The sequence below is a fragment of the Pimephales promelas genome, chromosome 8 (genome assembly GCF_988280905.1).
Source record: "Pimephales promelas chromosome 8, fPimPro1.hap1.1, whole genome shotgun sequence".
Classification (NCBI taxonomy): Eukaryota; Metazoa; Chordata; class Actinopteri; order Cypriniformes; family Leuciscidae; genus Pimephales; species Pimephales promelas.
In genome coordinates this window covers 8,222,095-8,248,046 of record NC_142776.1, presented here as the reverse complement: position 1 = coordinate 8,248,046, position 25,952 = coordinate 8,222,095, and the positions used below count along the sequence as shown (strand labels likewise).

The window sequence follows — 25,952 nt, the reverse complement described above, 5'->3', positions numbered from 1 at the left end:
TTACATAAACTGCTTATACCATGGTCTTTTGTCAGCCTTGACGAACTTAAAGCTGTTAATTAATTATCAAGAAAGGCAGCTGAGAGATGCTGGTGTGAATTACCTGTCTGTTCTCTATTAAAAAAAGGATCTGTGAATTTATAGGCTACTTCAAAACAAGCGATGTTACACCCTCGTTGCTGAGAAATATAAAATAAAAACTAATACATTTGTATTCATCTGTTGCAGAAAAGCAAAAAGAACAACTTAAACAAAATAGAAATGATTTACATGGCAGAGTTTCTTTTTATAACATGACTGCAGCGATGAGCGATGTAGCCAATCACAGACATATGTGTTGATTTATTGAACGCAATGGCCAATCAGAAGCATTTACGATGAAGAAGCATTTACTCCTCACCGCTCAAAAGAAAGTAGCCTAACATAGAAAATAGAAATTAACTAAGTTAGTTGAGAACGTCAGTTATATAATGACCCACGTATTAAAAATGACTTTTGACGACGTCCACTTGCTTTAACCTGTTAACTGTCACCCCCCCTTTTTTGAATATACATGAAAATGTACATTTCGAACTTAAATGGTTGTAATTCAAGAATGCTTTGGAATATAGACATATGATTGGTCTTGTTTTAAAGAAGACATTTGGCAGATTTTTGTAGAAGTGAAATAAATTAAGAAAGTGAAACAGAAAAAAAGTTATAGAAGTTTGAGTTTATGGAAATGTACAATGTAAAAATATTAATTATTCATATTTTACATAAAATATATATTTTCAAAACCTGGGCTACTCTAAAATGTCAGAAAGATCAAAGCCAAAAATCTGAACAAGTTGTGTTTCAAATTTTAGGTTGATATCTCAAAAAATGAGCTTTCAGTAAGATTTTGTTTGAGCGCAGTACCAAACTTTTTCACTAGGGCACAATCAGACTCCATTACTGCCCATATAAGGGCGCCTGCATTTCCATTCCTGTTTTGAGTGATATGAACCATTATTTTCACAATTTTCATACAATTTCTGAAGTAGAGATCCTATTCAGGAGTAGCATGGGAAGTTTGGCAGATTTTGATATGAATTGAACCTCTAAGAAACACATACAAAGAACACGCATGTAAGTCATAGCTAGCTGCCACGTCACAAATGGTGAATTTATTATTTTTTTCTTGATATTTTAAACTTTTCAGACCTTTTTTTTTTCAAAATAATTGAATGGATTCTATCTTTTGAACTTTTGGCATGAAAACAAACTGAGGTGTCTACCATTTTTTCATGATTTTTCATGTTTACTGCTATTTTAAAATAAAGGTCTGAACATGCCTTATGAGTATGAAAATATTCTTGTTTTATATTGATAAATTATGGCTCCTCTGTAATATATTTTGAAAATCAGTCACCAAATATGGAAACTAGAGATTGTAAGCTTTCAAATGATATATAGTTTGTCAATATTATTTAAGGTATGTACTAAGATATTATTGTTTTAAAAATATAGTGGCAAACGTCCCACCTGTGGGACGGTGACAGTTAAGTGGTCCTCACCCACAGGTTCCGCTGGATAGATTAAATTTTTTTCTGAAGGAAATCGATAAAAAACCTACACCTTTTGCTGTATATCTGGTGGCGCAACCCCAAACACAACATGTTTTCGCCATCGTTTCAACTTTGATCACCAACAATGATTTTAAATATGTAACTGTTCAGTTGCCGGCTGGATCTCTTCAGTTAGTCAATAGAAGCCGCTCGCGTTCTGCCACCCGGAAGTATCACGGTGCCTCTTGTTTACAAACATTCTGAAATGCCCTATAAAATGAATATTTTACAAAATATTTTTACTATAAAATCAAAGCCATACATCTAACCAAGTTGTGTTCCAAATTTGAAGTTGATGTCACAAAAATTGAAGTTCCCGTGAGATTTTGTTTAATACCAAAAATGACATAAATTCCATTGAATTTAATTGTATGCATTACTGCTGTAACAAATTAATAAATGTCTGTCCAAACCTCAGTTCTACGGAAAACTCAGTCCTTTCTGACAAACTGTTTTGTCAAGACTAGAAAAGGGTTTTTTTTTATCATAAATTATGATGAGCAATGAAAAAGTATGGCAAAGTATTACCATTTTTTTTTTACCATTACAGGGTACATATCATGCTTTTAAATCATTCATTTTTACATATAAATCATACCGTTGTGCTCTATGTAAAACATAACTGCAATGCTTGGGTCTGAATTCCTCATTATTATAGCTCCACAAGCCCCTTTTCTGATGTGCGTATTTGAGCGACCCGTTTCAAAGCGGCCCCTTTAAATAAAAAGGAGATGCGTCACACCCCGCCCGCTCTCCAGGTCGATGAGTTCACGGTCAGTTCAACTCCCCACGTTCGGCCATTATTGTAGTTTGATTAGAGATATACGATTATATACGATACCTTCAAAGAACATTTTTATTCACACGTTAATAAAATGCCAACAACAGAAGACTTGTCCATCCACCTTGTTTTTCCACCTCAATAAGTTCCAACTCCAACCTGATCAGCTCTCTTTCAGTCGCTATTGCTCATATTGCTTGTAGTAACCGAGGAATCTAAACACAGTGGAACATTAAAACCCTCTGCCGCCAACTAGCGTTTCGGAGCAGTACTGCAGAGCAACCAAGACCTGAACGCAGAAGTATAAATGCTCACATACCCTTCGCCGTAGCCTGACGCGCACCTCTTCAAAAATGTAAGTACACGTCGCGACGACGCGGACCGCAAGATCGGTGATTGGTCGGCTTGGTCGCATTTGCTCCTACGCATTTCCGCACGTACCTTCTCATGCATTTCCACACGTACCATCTCCTCCGACGTCTTCTCTCATTTCTGCCTTTCAGTTTTAGTAATTTCACAAAAATTAACTGTTTTTCCGCAGAAGTATAAATGCTCACAACGGCGTCGCCTACGTGCGTATCCAATGCCGTACGGCGTACCCTCGATGCAGAAGTATAAATTGGCCTTTAGTGACCAAAAAGCCTTTAGCATGACCTTCATGCTTGCGCTGCCGCTGGTTACCGGAGCAGTCAGGTGTCGTTCTTTGACCTAATGCAACCTTTCTTCCCAAGCTCTTTTTACCACAATTTGTGAGTCTATTAATCTGGCTGCCTTTCAACTACCCTCTTCCCACTCAAATATCGATGGGAGAGTTAATCTTTCAGCTCTGTACATGCTTTAAAGTTCTACGTAGAATCTACTGCTTCTTTTAGACAGAAGGATAAATTATTTGTCTGCTTGGGTCATTTGCGTAAAGGTGCTCCACAATATTAAGCAGGGTTTTCATTGTAATTTTGAAGATGATAACAACTGAAAACATATTTTTAACTATTATCTTGGGTTGCAAATGGTTTGAGGCCCACCATTGCCTGCACTTGCTTCTTCGGGTCGTTATGCGTGCAATTCCTCTGCGGAGAGTAGAGTTGATGACAAGGGAGGGCCCCTTATCCCCTACACCGCATATGGAACCAATGCAAACAAACTTTGATGACTGCAGATTTTACAGAATAACACACACATTTAGAGAGAAAGTGAGTGAGAATAGAGACCCGATAGTGTGTGGCAGCACCAAACCCGAGGTTCCTTCCTGTGCTGTTCCCCGAGGCACAGACACATGTCAGCTGCACACTGTTTACTTCAGCAACTTTTTTTCCACAGTGTGTGTGCATGCTTGTATGTGTGTATTAGGGAGGAAGTTACACATCCTGTTGCAGCAGTCACATATCCCTTTGTGGAGTGACCTCCAACAGTATCTTTAGTAATCTGCTGCCTTTAACAGAACACATTTAAAAACAGTATTCCAGTGGGAAATGCACAAACTGTTATAATATAAAAGATTTACTTCAATAATATCTGTCACATTTGTAGAGGCATATGTGTTCATTTCGATTAAAAAGCAGCTTTTCATAATACTCTTATGTAAATGAATATGCTTTTTTATATAGGAAGTTGGAGAATAAACAGGAACAGAGCTGACTGACTGACATGAAATCTATTCAGTAGTAACTGAGTACAGCAACCAGTGGACGAAAGCTGGTCTATTCAGCTCAGCAGGATACCTGAAACATCTTAAATCATTGCCTAAATCATTCCAAGATGTTTAAAACCTGAACATAGTTCACTTTGAAATTAATTTTTGATATGTTTTAGCTTACCTCAAGGGCATCCAAGAGTAGGTGTCTTTGTTTCCACAGCATGTTCAATTTTGACATTTTTCGGTCAAACCGTTGCTGTCTGTCAGTATTGAAATATATCGAAATTGTCTTCCATTGCAATTTCTCGCATATCTAAATATGTTTAGTGAAAGGTAAATTTCCGAAATCTCTGTGTAAACAATGCGTGACATAGACGCGCGAAAGATCACTTCCGGCGTAACGTCTGGAGACGGTTCAGTTCAGTTCGGTTCAGTTGGACATCTGATTCAGATCAGTTCGACGGCAGTTAACAAAGAGGTAAAAAAAATATATAAATACTGTTAGTTTTCTCACACAAACCACTTGTTTCGTGTCTTAGGCCATCCATGTGTACATTCACGAGTCATTAAATCATGTTTAATTTTGACTTCTCTGTGCATGCTCTTTGAAGTGAACCGAGGGACCATATGACTGACAGACAACAACAGTTTGACCAAAAAATGTCAAAATTGAAAATGCTGTGGAAAAAAAGACACCTACATCTTGGATGCCCTTGAGGTAAGCTAAAACATATCAAAAATTAATTTCAAAGTGAACAATACTTTCATCAGAGTACACCGTAACAGTGACACAATGTTTTCAATATTATTTTAAAAGCAGTGATCAAAGATTTAGATTTATCTGAAATGTTTCAGGTGTCATTATGACTAATCAATAATATCATATCATCTGTTTTTTGACAGTTCCACTGTAAAATCAGATTCAAACAAACAGTCTTGAACTGAACCTTTTTTAAATGTCTGAAAAGAAAGTAAAGCCCTACTGAAGCTTTAAATATTTTGGCAACACGTTACAAATAAGATTTATTTTTTATAAGCTAACAAAATGATGTTCCCATTAAGTTATGAAAAACCTATTTCTGAATGTTCTCTGATCACAGTTTTAAAAAAAAGTGGTACGACTTTTTTTCCTGGGTTATGCGAACGTTAAGAAAACATTCGTCAAACATTATGGGAATGTTACTTTAGAATTTTCTCTGAACATTCTAAAACAATTAAGACAATCTGAAACGTTAGACAAAAGTCCTCACTGTAAAAAAATGTTGGTTTAACTTTAAAAAAATAAGTGGTTGCCTTAAAATTTTAAGTTCATTGAAATGGAAAAAATGAGTTAATACAATGAAGGAGATTAATTTAATCACCAGAAACTCTAAATATCATGTTATCTGAACTACAATGAAGGATATTAATTAAATCACTAGAAACTCAAAATAATGAAATTACTAAATTATCTTAAGTAAATTCTAAATTATATTAAGTTGATATGACAAAAGAAAAAATGTTGTGATTACAAACCATGAAAATATTTTTTTTACAGTGCAACTAAAACATCAGGGGGGAAAATGCTCCATGACTAATGTAATGTTTTTTGCTAACATTTTGAGAACATTATTAAAGACCAGATAACTTTGTACAAGCATTCTATTAACATTTACTGGAGGAACATTTGTTCATAACTTTGAGACAACTTTGCCAGAACGTTATCTAAAGTTCTGATAGCGTTAAGCTGGTCTAAAGCATTTGTTAATCTTAGTTAATGTTAATTTCGACATTTATTACAATTTATTGGTTAACAATAGTTATGCACTGTGAACTTACATGAACAATGAATTGTATAAATGATGAAAAAATATTTTGCTCATTCTTAGTTGATGTTAACTAATGCAATAGCTAATGTTAATGAATGGGACCTTATTGTAATGTTTTCCAATATTTCTATACACAAAGTACAACCAAACATGCATAAGACACAGATGTAGAAATGCATTTACACATCAAAATAGGAATGTTTATTTATCCAGCAAGTGCACATAACATATTTTAAGAAACAACAGTTGAAAAAGCGCCAAACGCATCTGTATGTTCCAGACATAGAGACACAAAGAGACCTCATCCGTTTGTAGATCTCCAAAAACTGTAAACCCACATGTGCTAATGTAACCTGGCCTTGAAAAACAAGACTCACCTACACCAAGATTCATATGAACTACAGATAAATTAAGAAAGATGTTTAGATGAATCAAAAGTGAATAAGATAACCCTGCTGAAAGGACGTGTCAGGCCAGCAGGAATTGACATGCTAGTCCAGACTGGATTATCCAAATCTATCCGAGAGATCCGCTGGTCTTTTAGCAGGGAATTGTATGTTTACAATGACAGTAACTCTATTTCATTTTGGTTTCTTTAATCAAATATTATATATATATACATATTCAAACTCAGTACTCCTAAGAGACAACAAAACATTTTGCATATATAGAATATATTGTCAATATTGCCCTGTATGTGGGTTAAAAATTCCCATAAAATTAATCTCATAACTGATAACAAAGTTCAGGATGAACAAAAAGAGCAGGACGAGGTCATCAGTGTCTTCTGGAATCACATCATGTGATTTTGTGTCTTCCATTGTTTATTCCGTTCTTTTACTAGTGGTTCTTTGAGCCAGAATAATCCATAGATCCATATACGTATGTGACAACTATCATCCAATGAATCAACACAGTGCCATACAGAATAAAGCTTCATTAAGGTATGTTCTTCAGGTCATGGTTTCACCCATAGAATATCCAACTTCACCTCCATTTCAATCAAAGAAATCAGAAAGACTGTCCGTGTGTGAGGTTCTCCATAGTGTTTCACTGGATCACCACGGAAAATGTTCACGTGACTTTAATATTCCAAATAAAATACAGTATTTTCTCCAGTTCCCATCCACAAACTGGAGATCAACGAAGCCTGTAGGGGAAAAGGAAAGTCTCCTTGGGGTCTACAGTCCAAAGTGTCCAGATATTTGTCCAGTAGGCACACATCTCAGTAAGGTGTGCTCTCCACGAGGCTGTTCTCCCAGAAGTCAAAGAGTTTCTCACATGTACAGGTTGTCTGATCGGAGAATGGTGGTCTCCAGATTGTGAAAACTCTTGCCATTTAGAGTCTCCATGTGGCTGTCGATGCTGTAACATCTATGGACTTCTGTCATGGAGGAGGCCGTGTAGGACGCGGAACGCAGGGCGTCTGTGTTCGCAAATGTGCTGCCAAACTGGATGCGGTACTGGTTCCAGTGCCTTCGCAAAACACCTTGCACCTAAACAAACAAAAGAAAGGGAATATATTAAGTATAATGCCAAATATCTTTATGTTTTGAGGAAACATTGCATTGAAATTGTAGGTGGGTAAAAAAACGGCTTACCTCGCTGTTGAAAAAACAAAATATAGTGGCAACCAAAAGGCCCTGTGGGGGGAAAAAAAGAAATATTTTATAATCCTAAATTACAGATTATTTCTAGTGTAAACCAATGTGTATGTGTTCCACTTAAATATAAAATGAACAGAATAATTATTCATATATTAATTAATAAATAAAAAGATAAAGGTATCACTTTTTACATAGAAACAAATGCATTTAGATAAATTAATTAATGTATAAAAACATAGTTAAAGGCACCAATACGTTATAAACTGTTAAATCATTTTATATGTAACATTTAAATAGCTTTTCATACATTAAAATGTATAAATTATAAATCTGCATTTCTTTATTCACATTCAGAACCTATTTTGTATGATTACAATGTAACAAGGGCACCTTAAAGTGTAACCATAATGTGTTACATGTAACTAACAATTTAAACAAAGTTTTAAATATCTATTTATTTGTCAGTTTAAAAAATGATTGGTAATTTTTCTATACCATTTAACTACATTCAAAAAAATAATTAAATAAACAGTTTTAAATGTATATTTTTAATATAATAAAATAATTTGAGAATGTATTAATTTATGTACATTTTTTATTTTTGAATGAATTAATTGATATTTGATCCCTTGCCTGTTGTCGACAACACCTACCTGGTAATGCATAAGTATGGTCATTGTGTGCAGAAATATCTCGGAGGCGAGCCGTCCGTTGGGTTTGTAGGGCAGGAGTAAATACTGAATGCCCAGCAGAGGTACAAGAATTAAAGTGGCCCTGACGGCCCTCATGTACAGACTGGATTCAGCCTGGTGGGTCACCTTCAGCTTTGTGATCAACACTCTCACAATGTTTAAAAGGAAGAAGAGGTTAACCTAAGGACAACAAGTAGAGAAAAGAGCATTAAAAGGCATAAAGGTATTTCTTCTTAAATGTACGTTACATGTTTTCTCTATTTTATATTTTTCAAAATGCGAAACTTTCATTAATTTCCAGGTTTAAAAAAATAAAAAAAGTATTTTGGCCACACTGAACATTCTAACATGGATTCAAAGCAGAATTCTAAAGTTTGGATTATTTTATAGTCTGTCATAGTACCTGTAAATTGTCATATAAAGACCAAAAGATATAAAGACTTATGTGCCAGAGAAACAGGCGCATTCATCTTTAGAATGTTGTGTTTGAACTTATGGTGGTAGCTCTGTATATTTCTATAGCACTGCTGTTGAAGAGTATTTAGCTGGTGAAGTGGATTTACTTATTGTACGCAAGTTATCATGAGCGGTGTGATGTTTGAAGCGGATGTCATAATAATTGTCAAGTAGACCCGGAAGATTTAAAAACGAGCGGTTTATGTAAGCAATAAGGCATGAGAGGCGGTGCTGTATCGTGAATAAGGAACGGCTGGAGTAAGTGGAGTAACCCTTTCAGCCGTTATACAGCACTTGCCTCGAGTACCTTATTGCTTTTATAAACCGGTTACCGCACAATAAAAACATTAAAGTTCCCATATTACGCCCCTTTTCACAAGATGTAAGATAAGTCTCTGATGTCCCCAGAATGTGTAGGTGAAGTTTCAGCTCAAAATACCAAACAGATCATTTTTTACAGCATGTTTAAATTGTCATTTTTTGGGGCTCAGAAAAACGCGCTGTTTTAGCTGCTGCTGGCACAGGGGGCGGAGCTTGTCTCTCAGGACAATTTCATCTCAAGGAATGATGATGATATCAGAAGTTGAGGGCGGACGTTAGTCAAAAAACTGTCCTACTGACGTCATTAAAGAAGGAAGTAGAAGGATGTAGTCCAAATGGGCCATTCGATGTAGGCTACTTCTGTTAAATAAAATATCCCGCTTGGCATTGAACTTTGAGTATTATAATTTTACAGATATTATTTATACTCTAACAGCATTACACACTAACTAAAGTTTGAAACATGGGATCACAAAGAACGGGACCTTTAAAGTAAAAAAAAATATGTATTAGTACAACTTTCATGAAGTAAAATCACTAAAAGCCTTCCTTCCGCTAGAAAATAAATAGTCCCTGACCGTGAACAGCAACAACGTTCCAATGCGTAATATGCATGAAAGCGCAAATAAACAACATAGGAACCGCAGTGTTGCGCAGTGATAAATAGAACCGTTGGGTGAAGCGGTCATAGCCGTGTTTTATCATGAATAAAGCACAGATATTGACCAATCAGAATCAAGCATTGGAACTAAACGTTTTATAAAAGGTCAATTACCAACCATATGTATTTAAGATTGGTAGTGGACCAAATAGTTAGAAAATAGGTAATTGACCCAGTCTATATTCACCATCAAGCACCATTCTGAATGCCTAAATGGCCCTGTAAACAGCAATAACGGTTTATAATGACACAAAATCAGCTTAAAACTGGCAGTTCCAGAATTGCGGAAGTCAGTCCAAGCTTTTTATGAGCTGCATAATAGTATATCACATTTGAGCCCAACACAAACAACAAAAAGAGAAAACGGCACTTTGATTAAAAATGGTTGAATGCCAGAGCTTAAGTTGATTTTTTGAAACAAGATCATGCAGATACACACACATTGCCAAAGGGTGAGTAGAAGATAAACAAGAGAGATAAAGTGTGAGAAAACAAAATAGATTAAGAACGCGAGAATAAAACGAAATCAGACTTACCAACAGGGCTGCGCAGATGGGCCCATGAATAATGTAGAGCAGATAAGTGTTCGAGCTTATCCAACAGCTGGGGACAAAAGTGTGAGAAAAGTTCAGAAAGCAGAACCAATGAAAGCATGAATAATTCATTAAATGTTCAGTGACATCATTGCTATGATTTCACAAGATGTTCTACAGAGCCTCTGCCTGGTCAGCGTATTCCTGACAGAAGATGGGAAGTCTAGAAAATTCAGCTTTATGACAGGAATAAATTACATTTTTAAATATGACAATTATTTTATATTGTAATATTATTTCATTATTATATTACAAAAATAATATTATTGTAATATTATTATTAAATATTATTTCATATTATTTCAATAATATTAGAATTTTATTATTGTAATATTATTTTATATTTTATATTATTTTTAAGTCTAGAAAATTCAGCTTTATGACAGCAATAAATTACATTTTTAAATATGACAGTTATTTTATATTGTAATATTATTTCACAACATTACTATTTTTTAATCAAATTAAAGTAGCATTGGTAAACACAAGAGACTTATTTCAAAAACACCCAAAAAAATCGAAATTATTCCAAACTTTTGAGCGTTAGTATATGTAAGCAATAAGGTACGAGAGGCTGTGCTGTATTGTGAGTAAGTAGTGGCTGAAGGGCATTGTTAGGCAGGACGTGAAGCAGAGTAACCCCTTCAGCCTTTACTTATTCACGATACAGCACTTGCCTCGAGTACCTTATTGATTTTATAAAACCGTTACCGCACAATAAAAACATTAAAGTAAAAAAATATGTATTAGTACAATTTTCATGAAGTAAAATCACTAAAAGCCTTCCTTCCGCTAGAAAAAATAGTCCCTGACCATGAACAGCAACAACGTTCCAATGTGTAATATGCATGAAAGCTCAAATAAAAACAACTAGGAACTGCAGTGTTGCACAGTGATAAAAAGAACCGTTGGGTGAAGCGGTCATAGCCGTGTTTTATCATGAATAAAGCACAGATATTGACCAATCAGAATCAAGGATTGGAACTAACGATTTTATAAAAATATTAGTGCTGTCAAATGATTAAAATATATAATCGCAATTAATCGCATTAATGTCATAGTTAACGCACGATTAATCGCACATTTTATCTATTCTAAATGTCTTTTGATTTCTTTTTGTCCCATAATTTTTTTCCCTCATTTTAATGCTCTTATCAACATGGAAAAGTGGATTAGCTTGTTTTGTGCAAATATTTTTTCATTGAAAACAACGTTAGCACAGTGTTCACAGATCACTTTGGTCTTATCAATAGAACCATTTGGCAACTTTTTAAAAGTAAACTTTCCATTCAGAATCGTATTGGCATCCATTTCGGCATCTCGCACTCGTCATCCACTCAAAACGTAACATTAACCTACTATTTGGTCAGCTCGCAAACCCAATCAAGTGTGTGCAGCAGAGTGCCTGTTGTTTTGTTTTCCGGTCTAGCTAGATACGCTTGCGCTTTAGTCGGCGAAGCAACAAAACGTCCTTGTGTGGCGCAAGCCATTGAAATGAATTGGTCCTGTTGCAAAAGCATGTGAAAAAAAAACTACAAAGTTTGCTAGGTGATAATTAATCGTGGGATAAAAAAAATGGGTTTGCGTTAAATGGATAGTTCACTTTGAAATTATTTTTTGATATGTTTTAGCTTACCTCAAGGGCATCCAAGATGTTGGTGTCTTTTTTTCCACAGTTTTTTCAATTTTGATATTTTTAGGTCAAACCGTTCTTGTCTGTCAGTCATATAATGGAGGTTTATGGGGTCCACCTCAAAGAGCATGCACAGAGAAGTCCAAATTAAACATGATTTAATGACTCGTAAATGTAAGTACACATTGATGGCCTAAGACACAAAACGAGTGGTTATCAATGTATATCAATGCAACGTGTATCAATGCAACGAGGACAGACAATAGCGCCCGCGCCCTCAGAGTACTTGAACGTGACTGTGATTACAAGAGGTAAAAACTATATAAATACTGTTCGTTTTCTCACACAAACTGCTCGTTTCGTGTTGTAGGCCATCAATGTGTACTTACATTTATGAGTCATTAAATCATGTTTAATCTGGACATCTCTGCATGCTCTTTGAGGTGGACCCCATAGACCTCCATTATATGACTGACAGACAAGAACGGTTTGACCTAAAAATATAAAAATTGAAAATACTGTGGAAACAAAGACTCCTACATCTTGGATGCCCTTGAGGTAAGCTAAAACACATCAAAAATTAATTTCAAAGTGAACTATCCCTTTAACGCCGTTAATAACGCGTTAAACTGACAGCTCTAATATATATATATATATATATATATATATATATGAAGAGTTCAGATGCAAAAGCCTCTAAATGCCATTTTAAATTTTCTTCTTTAATGATGATTTTTATCAAACTTGTATATTTAAGTTCAGTAATTTCACTTAAATAACAATTAATAGGTAATCATCATTGCCATTTAAGTGAAATCACTGAACTTAAATATACAAGCTTGATAAAAATCATCATTCAAGAAGAAAATTTCAAATGGCATTTAGAGGCTTTTGCATCTGAACTCTTCATATATATATATATATATAGACATACTTATACTATTTAAGTTACTTTAAATAACATATACATTCTATATAGTTCAAAAATTATGGTAATACAAAAAAGTACTGTTTCTCAGTATATAACTACAACCACTTAATAAAGGAGGAGGGATGCTTCGTCAAAAGAAATGTTAATGTTCATTTTTGGGTGAACTAGCCCTTTAATGGAATCACTATGTAACCAGAATCATTAAGCAAGATCAGAATTACATTTCTTGTCATGTCTTTTGGATTTAACTCACCTGTCATTGTAGTAATAACTTCGGGATACTGCATGTATAAGTGCAGGTATTAACGGGAAGCCTGGAATACAATTATTAATAAGGTTAATCATCAAACAGAAATCCAGTTAATTTTGGTGCATTTTGGTAAGATGACTAAAGAAACATACCCCATCCTAGAAGGTAATACCACATGAGTTGCTGTTTCTCAGCAAACACTGCCACCACAATGAGGGTGTGCAAGTAGATCCCTTCACACAACATCCAGAAGTAGTTACAGCCCAGTAGATAATGATGGATAAACACAGACACTTTACAGCTTACCTGGGAGAAAACGCATGTTTTAAAACACAAAATGATCTTCCTGGTCATATTGTGCATGACATGAAAGCCCACTATTCTATTTGTACACTTACTGGATTGGCTTGGGTTAATTCTTGGTTGTTTACAACACAAGTGAAAAAGATGATGGTTATAACCGAGTTCAGCACAAAGGAGAAGAAAAGGTTCTTGTGTAGAGTTATCCTTTGGCAACTTAAGCTCCTGAGTGGGAAAAAAAACAGCGAACTATATTAGACTGTGTGAAAAGAAAGGTATGTTTTCATGATACGGCAATAGGACTTTTTCCATGTGACTTACTTAAAATAGAAAAATATCCCCAGGGAAGTAAACAAAGATATCAGCGACAATCCATGACCGATCAAAGCCAAATAGTAGAGATTAAATGTTGTCTAAAAAAAGAAAAAGAAAAAGAAACGTCATATATAAAAAACTGACCATTCAACATGAGTAAGAGAAAAAACAATTACACTACCAGTCAAACCAGATATTAAGGTTTTTGATGAAAACATTCCAGGATGTTTCTCCATATAATGCACTTTACTGGTAACCAAACAGTTCAAGGTCCAAAAGACAGTTTCAGTACAAACTGCAAACTGTTCAAAGGGCTTTAAACGATTCCAGACAATGAATAAGGGTCTTATCAAGTGAAACGATCGCTCATTAAAAAACAACAACAACAAAGTTTAAGTTTTATAAGCTCAAATGGTCACCTTGCTCTGTTCTGTGATGTGTTCGTGACTCTCCTGTTCGAACTCGTTCATCCAAAATCAACAAATTTTCAATTTATTCATTTCGTTCGTTGAATGAACCAAATGAAACGAAAAAAGATTTGTTCATTTTGATAAACGAGTTCGAACAGGAGAGTCACGAACGCGCATCACAGAACAGAGCAAGGCGACCATTTGAGTTTATAAAACGTAATCTTTTTTTTTTAAATGAGCGATCGTTTCGATTGACAAGACCCTTATTCATCATCTGGAATCGTTTAAAGCCCTTTGAACAGTTTGCAGTTTGCACTGAAACTGTCTTTTGGACCTTGAACCGTTTGGTTACCAGTAAAGTGCATTATATGGAGAAAAATGCTGGAATGTTTTCATCAAAAACCTTCATTTCTTTTCGACTGAAGAAAGAATGACATGGATATCTTGGATGACATGGGGGCGAGTAAATTATCAGCAAAAGTTGTTTTAAAAGTGAACTACTCCTTTAAGCTCACCAAGGCTGCATTTATTTGATCAAACATATTTCCTTCCTTTTCTATTATATTTTGCAATGTAATTTATTCCTGTGAACTTTCAGCATCATCACTCCACAATCCTTCAGAAATCATTCTCATATGCTGATTTGTTGAAACATTTCTTTTTATTCTTATCCTAAAATGTATTTTTATTCCAGATAACATCATACGCGTTTATACAAAAATATTAACCAGCAAAAACTTGATAATAATAACCATTATTAATAATTGAGCAGCAATAAAAAGTAAAAAAACAAAACCCTGCAAATCAGCATATTAGAATGATTTCTAAAAGGGACATGTGACACTGAGGATTGGAGTAATTGCAGCTGGAAATTCAGCTTTGACATCACAGGAATAAATTTTTAAATATGACAGTTTTGCTAAATAAATAAATAAATAGACTAAATAGAAAAACACACAAAAAGTCTGAAGACTTGTAACACTTCACACGGATATCCATGGAATACGAAAGGTTGAATAATGGGCTCTATGCACGGCGGTATTTCCGGTGAAGGATTAAGGATGCTCGATAACTTCCGCCGATCGTAGAGTCCAATGCAATACAGAGAATTTATATTGAATTTTATACTCCATGGTTATAATAAAGAAACATTAGTCACAAAAACAGATAAAACAGACACCCCTCGTTGTGTTTATGCTTCTTTTTAAAATTATATTAAATAAACATAACTATATATAAAATTACATCTAAACGTATGTACGTTTCGTTTCAAAGGTTCTCCTCCGCTTAAATCTCCACAACCGGAAATGGACGAGCATCCTTGCGTCAAATGCGGAACTTATGCGTGCATATAGCCCATAATGACAAGTCTGTGTATTCTACACTTTTAATGACAGATACACAGGCAACACACTCATCTCATACATGAGGGAGTGACTCTTTTTAAGCGTTACAAATAAAAGAAAGAACAAAATTATAATCAACAGGTAGAGCAGACTTTTCCCTGCAAACACAATCATTTACATTTCTAAAATATATGAAAATATAAATATTTTAATAATAATAATTCACAATATTGCTTTTTTTACTGTTACATAGCCTTGGTGAGGATAAGAGATGGAATTATTCCAAACTTTTGACCGGCAGTGTATATAAAGCAGAAGTGTGTGAATTATAAAGACAGAATGGACAAGGACACGGTGTAAAGCTAAATTAGAGCTCACCCTTTTGTGATCATTAGACTTGTGCATACAGTCTGTGTAATTTGTCCATGTTCTGTTACTCTCTGGGTGAATGAACCAATGGCCTGAATCAGTACATATCTTCGTCGCCATTTCTGTTAAAGAACAATTTGTTAATCAGTTAGTCAGGCTTTGAATAAAAGGTTTATATATAATAAGTAAACTTAACTCAATGGCAAAATAAAAGTCTTACCTGAGGCGTCAAAGTCAGTATAGTAGCCTGGACAGTGCTGGGCTGAAGTGACTCCTGCGTCCAAATCCTCCCAGCACATCCACCCATCCCAAGTCCGTTTACACATTGAACCATCTGCAATAGAGTGATTTACATTATTAATAAATTCATAGTTGGAATATAAATCATGTGGAATTGGTTAAGACCTCTCAAAGTCACCATGAATTCAAAATTGAATAATCATATTTTAATCAAAATAGCTTCCCCTCCCTCTTGCAGCGATATTCTTGCATCTTCTCTGATAATATGTTTACTGGTGTGAAAGCAGAAAAACCGGTAACTCACATGACATCACAGCTATAGCAAACAACAACCATCCAATAATTTTCAAGTGGACAAAATCAAGTCCCGCCCTACATTGTTTGAGAAGCTGATTCATTCGGATATACAGTGCTCAGCTTAAGTTAATAAACCCATGCTAAAGTTGACTAAAAAGAGGAATTAAAAAATCATCTTTTGGAAATGGATCTTAATGCCTTAATTAAAAATATGAGGAAAAAACCAACCTTTAAGGACACCAATTTTCTTTGTGAATGAATAATGTAGCGTAAATAAATTAATGTTTTTCCTTAAAATACAGGTGGACACCCCTATGTTAAATTCCCATATTGACAGGCACATTTTTTTTTTAAAGGCCAGTTATTTCATGGATTCAGCATACTATTCATCCTGATAAAGTTCCCTTGGCCTTTGGAATTAAAATAGCCACACCTAGAGAATGGCATGGTTTTATTTCAGTTGGCCTATTAGCTGGTTTGATTTGCATTGAGAGATGAACTTATGGAAAGTACCCCAAGGGAACTTTATCAGGATGCATATAGTTTCCTGGATCCATGAAATAACTGGCCTTTAAAAATAAAAATCTGCCTGCCTCTATGGTCATTTAACATAGGCATGTCCTATTCTATACTATAGTCTATAGTATCTACACATATCTGCATTTTCACGTGAAACTAAGCTAAAAGCACTATAAAAAAGTATTAAAATTAGGTTAAAAAATGTGTAGAGAAAAGATACACTGTAAACTTATGACAAAGTAAAACTATTTTACAGATAATTGGTTAATAATTTGTTTTGGCTTAGTACAATGATGATAAAATGAGGTTACACTACATTTTAAGGTGTCATTGTTACAGTATAATTATATATTTAAGTACTGAGAAATATTAATAAACTACATGTACTTACTATAGGGTTAGAGTAGGATTAGGGCTTGGTTGCATAATTAATTGTATCATAATCATAATGTAATTATCCATAACTTACTGTTATTACTATGGTAAGTACGTGTAACATGTAACAATCACTGTAAAATAAAGTGTTATCTAAAATGACTAAAATGACAAGGTGCCTTTTTTACACCCAAAATCTGTATGTGCCATTATATTTTAGGAAGGTCTTTCCATTCCAAAAATATCGTCAGTTTTCAGGGTCCTTGCCAAAAAGCTTTAACCAGCTGTCATGGAACATCCTCCTCCCCTTGTGTAAAGCTTAATCTGTCATCCTTCAGCTGTAACTTGTGTCTCATACACCGCAATGAACCACAGAACGTTTCCATTCAATCATCCTTTGACATAAGAGCTTTCCCGTAATTTTCAGGATGATGTGACAAAACATCATGCGGTTTCGGTCCCCTAATATGTTCTTCCGAGCATCCAAGTCAGAGATTGACCCAGAGCAGAAAATAAACCTCCCTTTTTCACTGGAATTGGAACACAAAATGGCAAAAGTCTTCTTGATAAAAAAATCATTATAAAAACCAAACTGTTAGGTGGTCCAAACCTGCATGAACGCTTTCAAACATCTTGTTTAATAGGTTAAATTGGCTTAACTGAAAGATTGTTCTAGATCCAGCAAACGATATGTCTGAGCATAGTTTATAACCATTGCGCATAGTCAAGAATCTTTGTAAAATAAGAACTTCTCACCTGTTCTGTTGTGATTCGTGTCTTTCATAATCTTCTGAAAACATTCAAACTGGGCGGTCAAAATATTGTGGCGAGCGAAGTCTAAATCATGGGGACTCTTCTGTGCCATACCTCCAGTGTTGTTCTCTGAGAGGACCACCACGAAAAACTGTTAAAAAATACAAAGAAAAGAGATCAACAATGACAACAGCTAATAAACAATAGAGAATGGCAGATACATAAACCTTAATTCTAGCATATTCCTGATTCGAATACCTTTGTTTTGTTATACTTAAAGGGATTATAATGAAAAGTTGTCATCATTTACTTCACCCTCAAGTTCTTTCTTCTTTTGAACATAATTAAAGAAAATTTGAAGAATGTTGGGAGCCAAATCGTTGCTGGTCCCCAGGGACATCCATAGTATATTTATTAAAAAAAATAAAAAATAAATAAAATACTATAGAAGCCAATGGGGACTAGAAACTGCTTGGCTACCAATATTCTTCAAAATATCTCATTTTGTGTAAATTAATACAAGTTTAGAACAACTTGAGGGTTCCCTTATACAATGATATAAACCTGTACATAATGTTTATGACAAACATACCTCAGAGGTTGCCAACAGTAAGAGAAATGAGGTAATCCAGCATCCAAACATGGTTTCACTGTTTGGCTTTTGTGTATCCAAATGATCTGAATGCTTCAGCTGAAAGCAAACAGAGATCATTAAACATCTAAAGAATAGAGTGATGGATTTAGGTTATTTCTTAACCAAACAAAGAGTATAGAAGGTGAGCCAAAATAACATAGAATTAGAGATTTCCAAAAAGAATTTCTGTTTGTTATTTTCATCAAGTAAATTCTCCTTTCCATGAAAACAAGCCATTAAAGCGAGGTGAACTGTGGAGCTTTCCGCTCCCAGGAGTGCAGTAATGGCACTGTTGTAAGTTGGAGAAGGGGGGCGAAATCAAAGTCTGCTTTACATGAAAGTTCAGTCCATCAGGAGGCCAATAATCACCACAAAAGGCAAGGCGGCATCATTAAAGATACATTACACGGTTCACCATGGCTGTTTTGGCTTGCACGATACAAATAACATCATAAATCAGCTTCAAAGCTTAGGAAGATCTGTTATAGCCACAATAAAGTTGCTGGCAAACAGAATTTACTATTTTTACATGCTAATATTTGATGACATCCTGGACTACAGTCTGATTATACACAACCCCGGTTTATTCTTTTTATGGTGTTCCATGTGGAACTATCACAGCATTCCAAAACATCTTTAACATCTGCCTTGATTCTGCTGTTATTTCCTTTTTAAATTAATACCTGTCGGTATGGCCATGGCCAAGAGGCTGAAACGTCATGTGATTCTTTTGTTCGGCCTCCAAACATTTCCTGCTTGGATGAGGACCCGAAACCACATGACTAGACTCATATGTAGAGAATTATCCATTTGGATTTGTCTTTAGTCTTGAAAATGAATATGCTTCCCAGAAGTCCAGACAAAGTGAATTAACGTGTACGTGTGTTTTTTTTTTTATAACTTCCATTTGGATAGAAAATATTTCTTGATGCAAAACTTGACTTTTTTTGTCACACTACTGTAAGGATACCAATATATGAATTCATATAGAGTCCATGTTGCTTTATCTGTTTTAATTACAAGAAACTGCATTGATTGAGGAAGAATTCCTCTGCTGTTTATGACGCACATTAGATTTATGTTCTGTTATGGACTGACTAATAAATAAATCATATTGTTTTCATTTTCATTTCACTAATTAAATTAATATGTTTTTTGTTCCTGACATGGCCGATCAGATGATGCAACATAATTAAGAGAAAATAAGTTCTTAATAGGGAGAAAGTTGAACCACACTTGAATTATACATGAATTATACACTGCAATAAAAACAAAAATCAAAGCAAGTGGCACTTGCAAACAAATTACACTAAGATCTCAGATCTAAGTTCACTTTTTAACCAACTCAATTTGACACAGGTGTCTAAGCAGTGTTACCACATGAACTGTGAACAAGTTCTATTAATTTGGCAACCTATACAAATGTTATACACTATAAAAAAATTGAACCACATATTGTTTTTTTCATTTAAAGCAAACATCTTTTTGTTTTGTTTAAAATGTACTTGGTTAGATGTAATCCAATCTAAATGTAGTGACTGCCTGTCATACATTTTTAACTGTGGCTGAAGTCACCAAATTTTTGGTGGGACACTGTTTGCCTTGTTTTCTGTCCAGAATGAGAGTAATGACAAATTACTCACATCAATATCACTAAGACTTTCCGTCTGAATCAGTAAATCGGAGTCTGTAGATTACTTCATTCAGAAAACCGCACAAGTCAAGACTGTTGTAGTTCCAAGCTAATGAATGTCTCTCAGATACTGAAGAGTGTAAACATTAGGGCTGTCAAACGATTAATCGCATCCAAAATAAAAGTTTGTGTTTACATCATTATTTTGTATATATATATATATATATATATATATATATATATACTGTATATATATATATATATATACTGTATATATATATATATACACAGATCCATGTATATTTAAGAAAAAAATATTATTTATATACAATATAATTATATATAAACCTATCTACAGTATATACATGAAAATATTTCTTAAATATATACAAGCATGTGTGTGTATTTATATATATAAAATAATTATACACAATGCACCTGCATATATTATGTAAACACAAACTTTTATTTTGGATGTGATTAATCGTGATTAATCGTTTGACAGCTCTAGTAAACATTGTGCTACTTTCAACATTGCATGCCAGCTCAACATAATGTCGGCACAAACAATGGCATGAGTTTGGGGCCGGACCTTTCTCTAGTCACCTAGTGTTCGGGAAACCTGTTTGAAAACAGTAGTCAGTTGCGTCATTTGTAATCATAACATCATGGTCACTATTCTTAAGTGTGTGTCCAATTGTTTCTAGTTCAGCCAGTTCTTTGTGCAGAAAATATTTGTCTAAACAATTTAACATTTAAAGAATTTAGAATTTAAGTGTTTTTGGGTCAACAGCGTTGACAGATCCACTCTCAGTCCTTCATTCCAGATAAACAGGCAGGCATTTATTGAGCACTACATATTTGTACACTGACATAAATGGTTCCTTAAAGAACCTTTAACATCCATGGAACCTTTCCATTGTACAAAATGGTCCTTTGTAGAGGAAAAGGATTCTTTAGATTATTAAAATGTTCTTTATACTAGAAAAACATGGTTCTTTAAAGGTTCTTTGGGGGACCTGAAATGGTTCTTCAATGGCATTGCTGTGAAAAAAACACTTTTGGAACTTTTTTTTTTAGAGTGTACTGCGCAAAATTAATTTGTCATTTCACATGTGACATGACAGTTTTTTTGTACCTACAATCTTGATATACATATTGTTTGCCAGCTGCACATATTAAAAGACTGTCTTTCTACACAGAAAACTTTGAGAAGCAAAGCTCAGAAGGAAATGTAGAAGTTATAGTGAGGTTTCTTCGTTAACTCAAGATGAACATATGTAAAAGGCTGATGACTGTCTTTGGAACTATGAAATAGTAGCAGCATCTATTAAGTGCGCCTTCATAAATAACATTTCTTAATCGGCTGAACATTCTCTTAGACGTTTTCTTTCACAATAAACCGCTGTTCATCTACATTAAAAATACAGTGACATGATGAAAGAAATACAAAAACAGACCATAAAACTACTTAATGAAACTTTAAGAGAGGAAAAACAGCTATAAATCTTGAACCATTCAGGTGTTGGCAGTATAGGCATAAATCATGCGTCATTCCATTAGGAATGTGAAAATGAAGTGTTTTCCTAGACATTTTGGATGATTGGATGACCCCAAAACTTGGTGAAAAAACAGAGGGCTGAAACATGATAACTTTTTGACCTTCCTGTAAAGCTAAAGGAGTGGTTTATAGATGTGTGATTCCCAGAGACCCCTCTCTCTCATACCCAAACCCTCGATTCCCTCCCTCACTTTCTCTCTACTGGGCCTCTTCACAAAAAGCCACCCTCCAGACCTTCAATCAGGAAGCACAATGACAATTCATTTAACTCATGTCCTTTAAGGATACACCCATGAATATCTAACACACAATTTTTCCACTCTTCACTTATATGGATTGGATTTATCTTAAAGTGACACAGCACAAAGTGGAATTAAGCAGAGATTACAGTACGTGCATATTAACTTTGGCTAAAATTAAATAGTTATAATTTGACTAAAGTCATTCAGTTATTTCTAAAGAAATTTCAACTTAGCTGGAATCTCAAGCCTTTTTTAAAAGCTTTTCCATAAAACTAATTTGCGCATTCCACGTTAACATAATAATAACAAACAATAAAATCCTTAAAATGTAAGCTGTAAACATTTTTATGTAACACATATCAAATCTTAATATAAGTCAAAATAATATGAATGGTCAAAACCCAACACAAGTCCAATGAAATATGTTAATACACTATGATTTTACTCAAAAGTGGTGTTCTTTAAAACTTGTGTTCACAATATTTATTTATGATTTAATTAAGTGTTCCAGATATTCATTATTCAGAAGAACACAGCTTTCAATTTTCAATTAAAAGACATCAAAGTTAATTAGTGGCCAGCTAATAGGGTTTTATTTTTTTTTATTTATGGTGGCATTTAGGGGGTCACCAGGACTGTAATTCGGACAATTATAGTTTAATAGCAGCAAATAATTGCCCAATTTAGATAAACACACACAGGGACAAAGCTGTCGCCAGTTAATTGTCTCACTGCTGATGATAACCTTAAAATGGCTAAATAGGCTATTGATTATTTTGACAGCTTAACCAATAAATCAGTCTGCCACTATAGGCCAACTAGTACTTTGAAAATGGCAGTTTTAATGTTGTATAATGTTTAAATGTTATCGTCAATAATCACTCTGAACACTAGCCTAATGAATGCACTGAAATTAAGATAATTTACCAAACTGTCAGTCTTGACTATAAAAAGGTAATTTCGTCTAAAAAATAAAAAGCTGGTAGGCTTTACCTGAACATTTCAAGCTTTAAAGTTTACTCAATAACAGGAAAAATAAAAAATTATGTAAATTAGAGTGATTCATAACGCTAACAGCAAGAACCCGAGTTTAATTAGGCTAGTTAAAATAATTAATTTAAATAAGTATATAAATAAAATTTCAGTTCTGAGCAATGGCACATCAGGATCTAGTAAAGTTTGCGCAAGTGCGCATTGAGTTTATTTAGTAAACATGAACAGAGAATAAGCGTCGTTAGAGTAGCCGAAATTTACAAGTTGACATGTGTTAATTAATAAATGAATAAATTCTCGCTGTTACCTTGTTTGATCGGTCCTCCGTTGTCCGCTGTGGCAGTGTGTAGTGGGAGATGTTCTCGATGATGAGTGAGGCCCCTGAAGCAGCAAAGGAGTGTGTGTAAGGGGTTTCCTGTGACATCAGCTCATCGGAGCGTCCCGTTTCACTCTGCAAACGAGTGGGAGCGTTCTAGTTTTGTCGCGTCGCCGGCTTCGCGGATACAATGGGATGGAGATCAGAGTGAGCCCGCTGAAAATATCAAATATATTCACACACACTCACACACACAAAAAAAAAACTCTATAAAAGAAGTCTTAATAAAAATAAAATTATATAAATGATTGAATGAATACGATAAGTAAGAATGCAATATCGTGAAATTGGCTAAAGTCCAAGCTTATACACAGAATCTTTTATCACATAATCTATAATATCAAAGAAAACAGGCTACAGGCTAAAATTAACAATACTGGAGCACCTGTGCTAATGTTTGTAGCATTTGAATGCATTGAGCTAAAGCATGCGATTTGTGGAAATAAACTAGCCTACTATAATAGCGCCTCCTGGTGTTTTGCGCATGAGCACTGATACCCAAAAGAATGATCATAAATGTGTGTAAAACAAACAAACAAACAAACAAACAAACGAATATTTGTCTAGCCTTATTCAAAGCAGCACCGACTTGCTGCGAGGCAGGCTGCGAGATATATAGTGCTAGCGTAGACACAGGGCTACTAGTTGAACAATGTAGTTTACGGATTGTTCTGCTGACAAGACCAATATTTTCCCGAGAAATTATAGACCATAACTGATGCAATTTAACTTGTTATAAATGTAAAGAATCGTATACTGTCTGCAGGTGTCCCTCACGTGGCCTACAAGGCACAAGCTAAGATGAGAAGACGAGGATGGATGGTGACTGGTTGGATCGAGGTAAGGCTGGTGTATCTCTGCAACTTCTAGCAGTTAGCAAGGTAGCCTATAAGTGAGTCTAGCATCATACGAGGTTAGACAAAGACTAATGGGGTGTGTAGTGCTGCTGACAGTGATGATGAGGCTCAGGCCTGAATGGACTTGAAAATAGTGTGGAATTGCCTCACTTTGCAGCGTTGATAATGTAGTCAACCACCACTAACATGTATTTTGATTTCTTAACGCAATGGTTTTTAAGTTAGAATCAACTCATCGCTTTAAAACACTGTTCTGTAAAAAAGTTCTGCAGGCTCGCAAACATTTCACTACAATGTGTAGACATTAGCTATGTGAAATTGGAATCGGAACTTTGTGAAATTGTGTTGAATTGAGTGTGACTGCTTTTTAGTGATTTTAAATCAAGTGCTCTTTGTTTGCTTTCTAGGTGATATATTTATAGGCCCTATAATATATTCAGAATTTGAATAAAACTTTTGGTTTTCATGCTTGACCAGAAGCCACAAGGCCTACAAGCTTTAATACATTGGCCCATCCGCATATAAATGCGGGATTCTCCCTCGAAATTATGATAATTGATAGTGATAATAAATATATAGCAATGGGCGAGACAAAAATACTCAATTTCCGTAGCACCCTTAAGGTGATGATAGGCTACACAGCACATCTTTTTGGGCAATGTTGCCGTCAACGGGACACAGGGCCAAACGACCAATCTAAATTATCCAGATTATCCAATTTTTTCAATGGGAAAGTGCCCAAGCAACAATCGCTTGCAAAATTGCCCTGCAACATTGCTCAAAAAGTTGCCCTGTGTATCATCACCTCTTCAGTGATGTGATTTCCAGGCTTGGTCCAAATGCAGGATTGCTTTATTAGGAATAGGGAATGACTATGTTGGTGATTAGGTAGATACATAAAATAAAACATGAAATTAAATAGTGACATCTATAGAAAAATGACCTCAATAACTAAGTTGTCTCGCTTTTAATCGGATCCACTTGTAAGTCTGTGATGTCACTGATCCAGGCCTTCATTGTCCTTGTACTACTTTTGCTCATTTGCTGGCCCTGCTGTGATCTGCCCTTTATGTCTGTCTTGATGAGAAAATGAATGTCAGCGTTTTAATGAGGGCTTTTAGAACATTGAGGGATTATAATTCATTTGTGGAAACTGTGGAAATGACAAATATGGAAAATGTAAAGTACTTCTAATTTATTACAATGAAATATTCATAAAGTATTAAATCCTGGGTTGGAAATAGGTGTGGCTATACACACTTTTAATTTTGTTCTTTCCTTTAACATGAATAGGTATGTTCCCCATTGAAGTAATTGTCACACAAAATGAGAAACCTTGAATTACTGAGAAACCAGGCTTTTGTGTCTTTGGTGGATGGAAAAAAGATAACTAGCTTGCAAATAAAATGGAAGGTAGTATTTCTTAATATACTGTTTATTTTAGGTTGGTTGGTTCACTCTTGGAGAAGCAGTTGAGCGTCTACCCTTGATCTTTCCAATTGTTCTCTGGGGAGATGTAAGATTATTCAATTCGTGCATCATAAAATGCTTATTAAGATAATGTCAATCATCTTGAGTGACAGATGGGCACACCCATACTGGCTTTGTTTTCCCAATAGGACAGGATATGCAAATCAACCTTCTGCTGGCACGGCTGTGTTCCAATATGTCAATCTGCAATGAGTAAGCCATTTCTTCATAATTTTGTGTGTGAAGCAGCTGTTTGTACGTTATAGTATGGAGTATGGAGTTATATTGGACTGCCATTTTCCAAAGA

The 25,952-nt window shown here is 34.8% G+C and overlaps 1 protein-coding gene across 1 annotated transcript; it reads right to left on the bottom strand.

The window, feature by feature from the left end:
- Window positions 1-6,936: 6,936 nt before the first annotated feature.
- calcrlb (calcitonin receptor like receptor b) lies at window positions 6,937-23,713 on the bottom strand. Its single transcript, XM_039689496.2, has 13 exons — window positions 23,250-23,713; window positions 18,472-18,570; window positions 17,883-18,030; window positions 15,916-16,029; window positions 15,705-15,817; window positions 13,577-13,668; window positions 13,354-13,480; window positions 13,108-13,261; window positions 12,959-13,019; window positions 10,085-10,151; window positions 8,072-8,290; window positions 7,413-7,454; window positions 6,937-7,307 (listed from the first exon to the last, which is right to left on the bottom strand). Exons 1-13 carry the CDS (start codon window positions 23,364-23,366, stop codon window positions 7,089-7,091), a joined length of 1,572 nt encoding a protein of 523 aa, XP_039545430.1. The 5' UTR covers window positions 23,367-23,713; the 3' UTR covers window positions 6,937-7,088.
- Between the last annotated feature and the right edge of the window lie 2,239 nt (window positions 23,714-25,952).

What these genes read in the sequence shown, in the direction of transcription:
- calcrlb (XM_039689496.2), bottom strand. Translation starts at nt 23,366, where the DNA reads ATGTCACAGGAAACCCCTTACACACACTCCTTTGCTGCTTCAGGGGCC. An exon ending in CACGAATCACAACAGAACAG is followed by an intron (nt 16,030 to 17,882) that starts GTGAGAAGTTCT and finishes ACTCTATTGCAG; the next exon opens with ATGGTTCAATGTGTAAACGG. An exon ending in AATTAACCCAAGCCAATCCA is followed by an intron (nt 13,262 to 13,353) that starts GTAAGTGTACAA and finishes GTTTTCTCCCAG; the next exon opens with GTAAGCTGTAAAGTGTCTGT.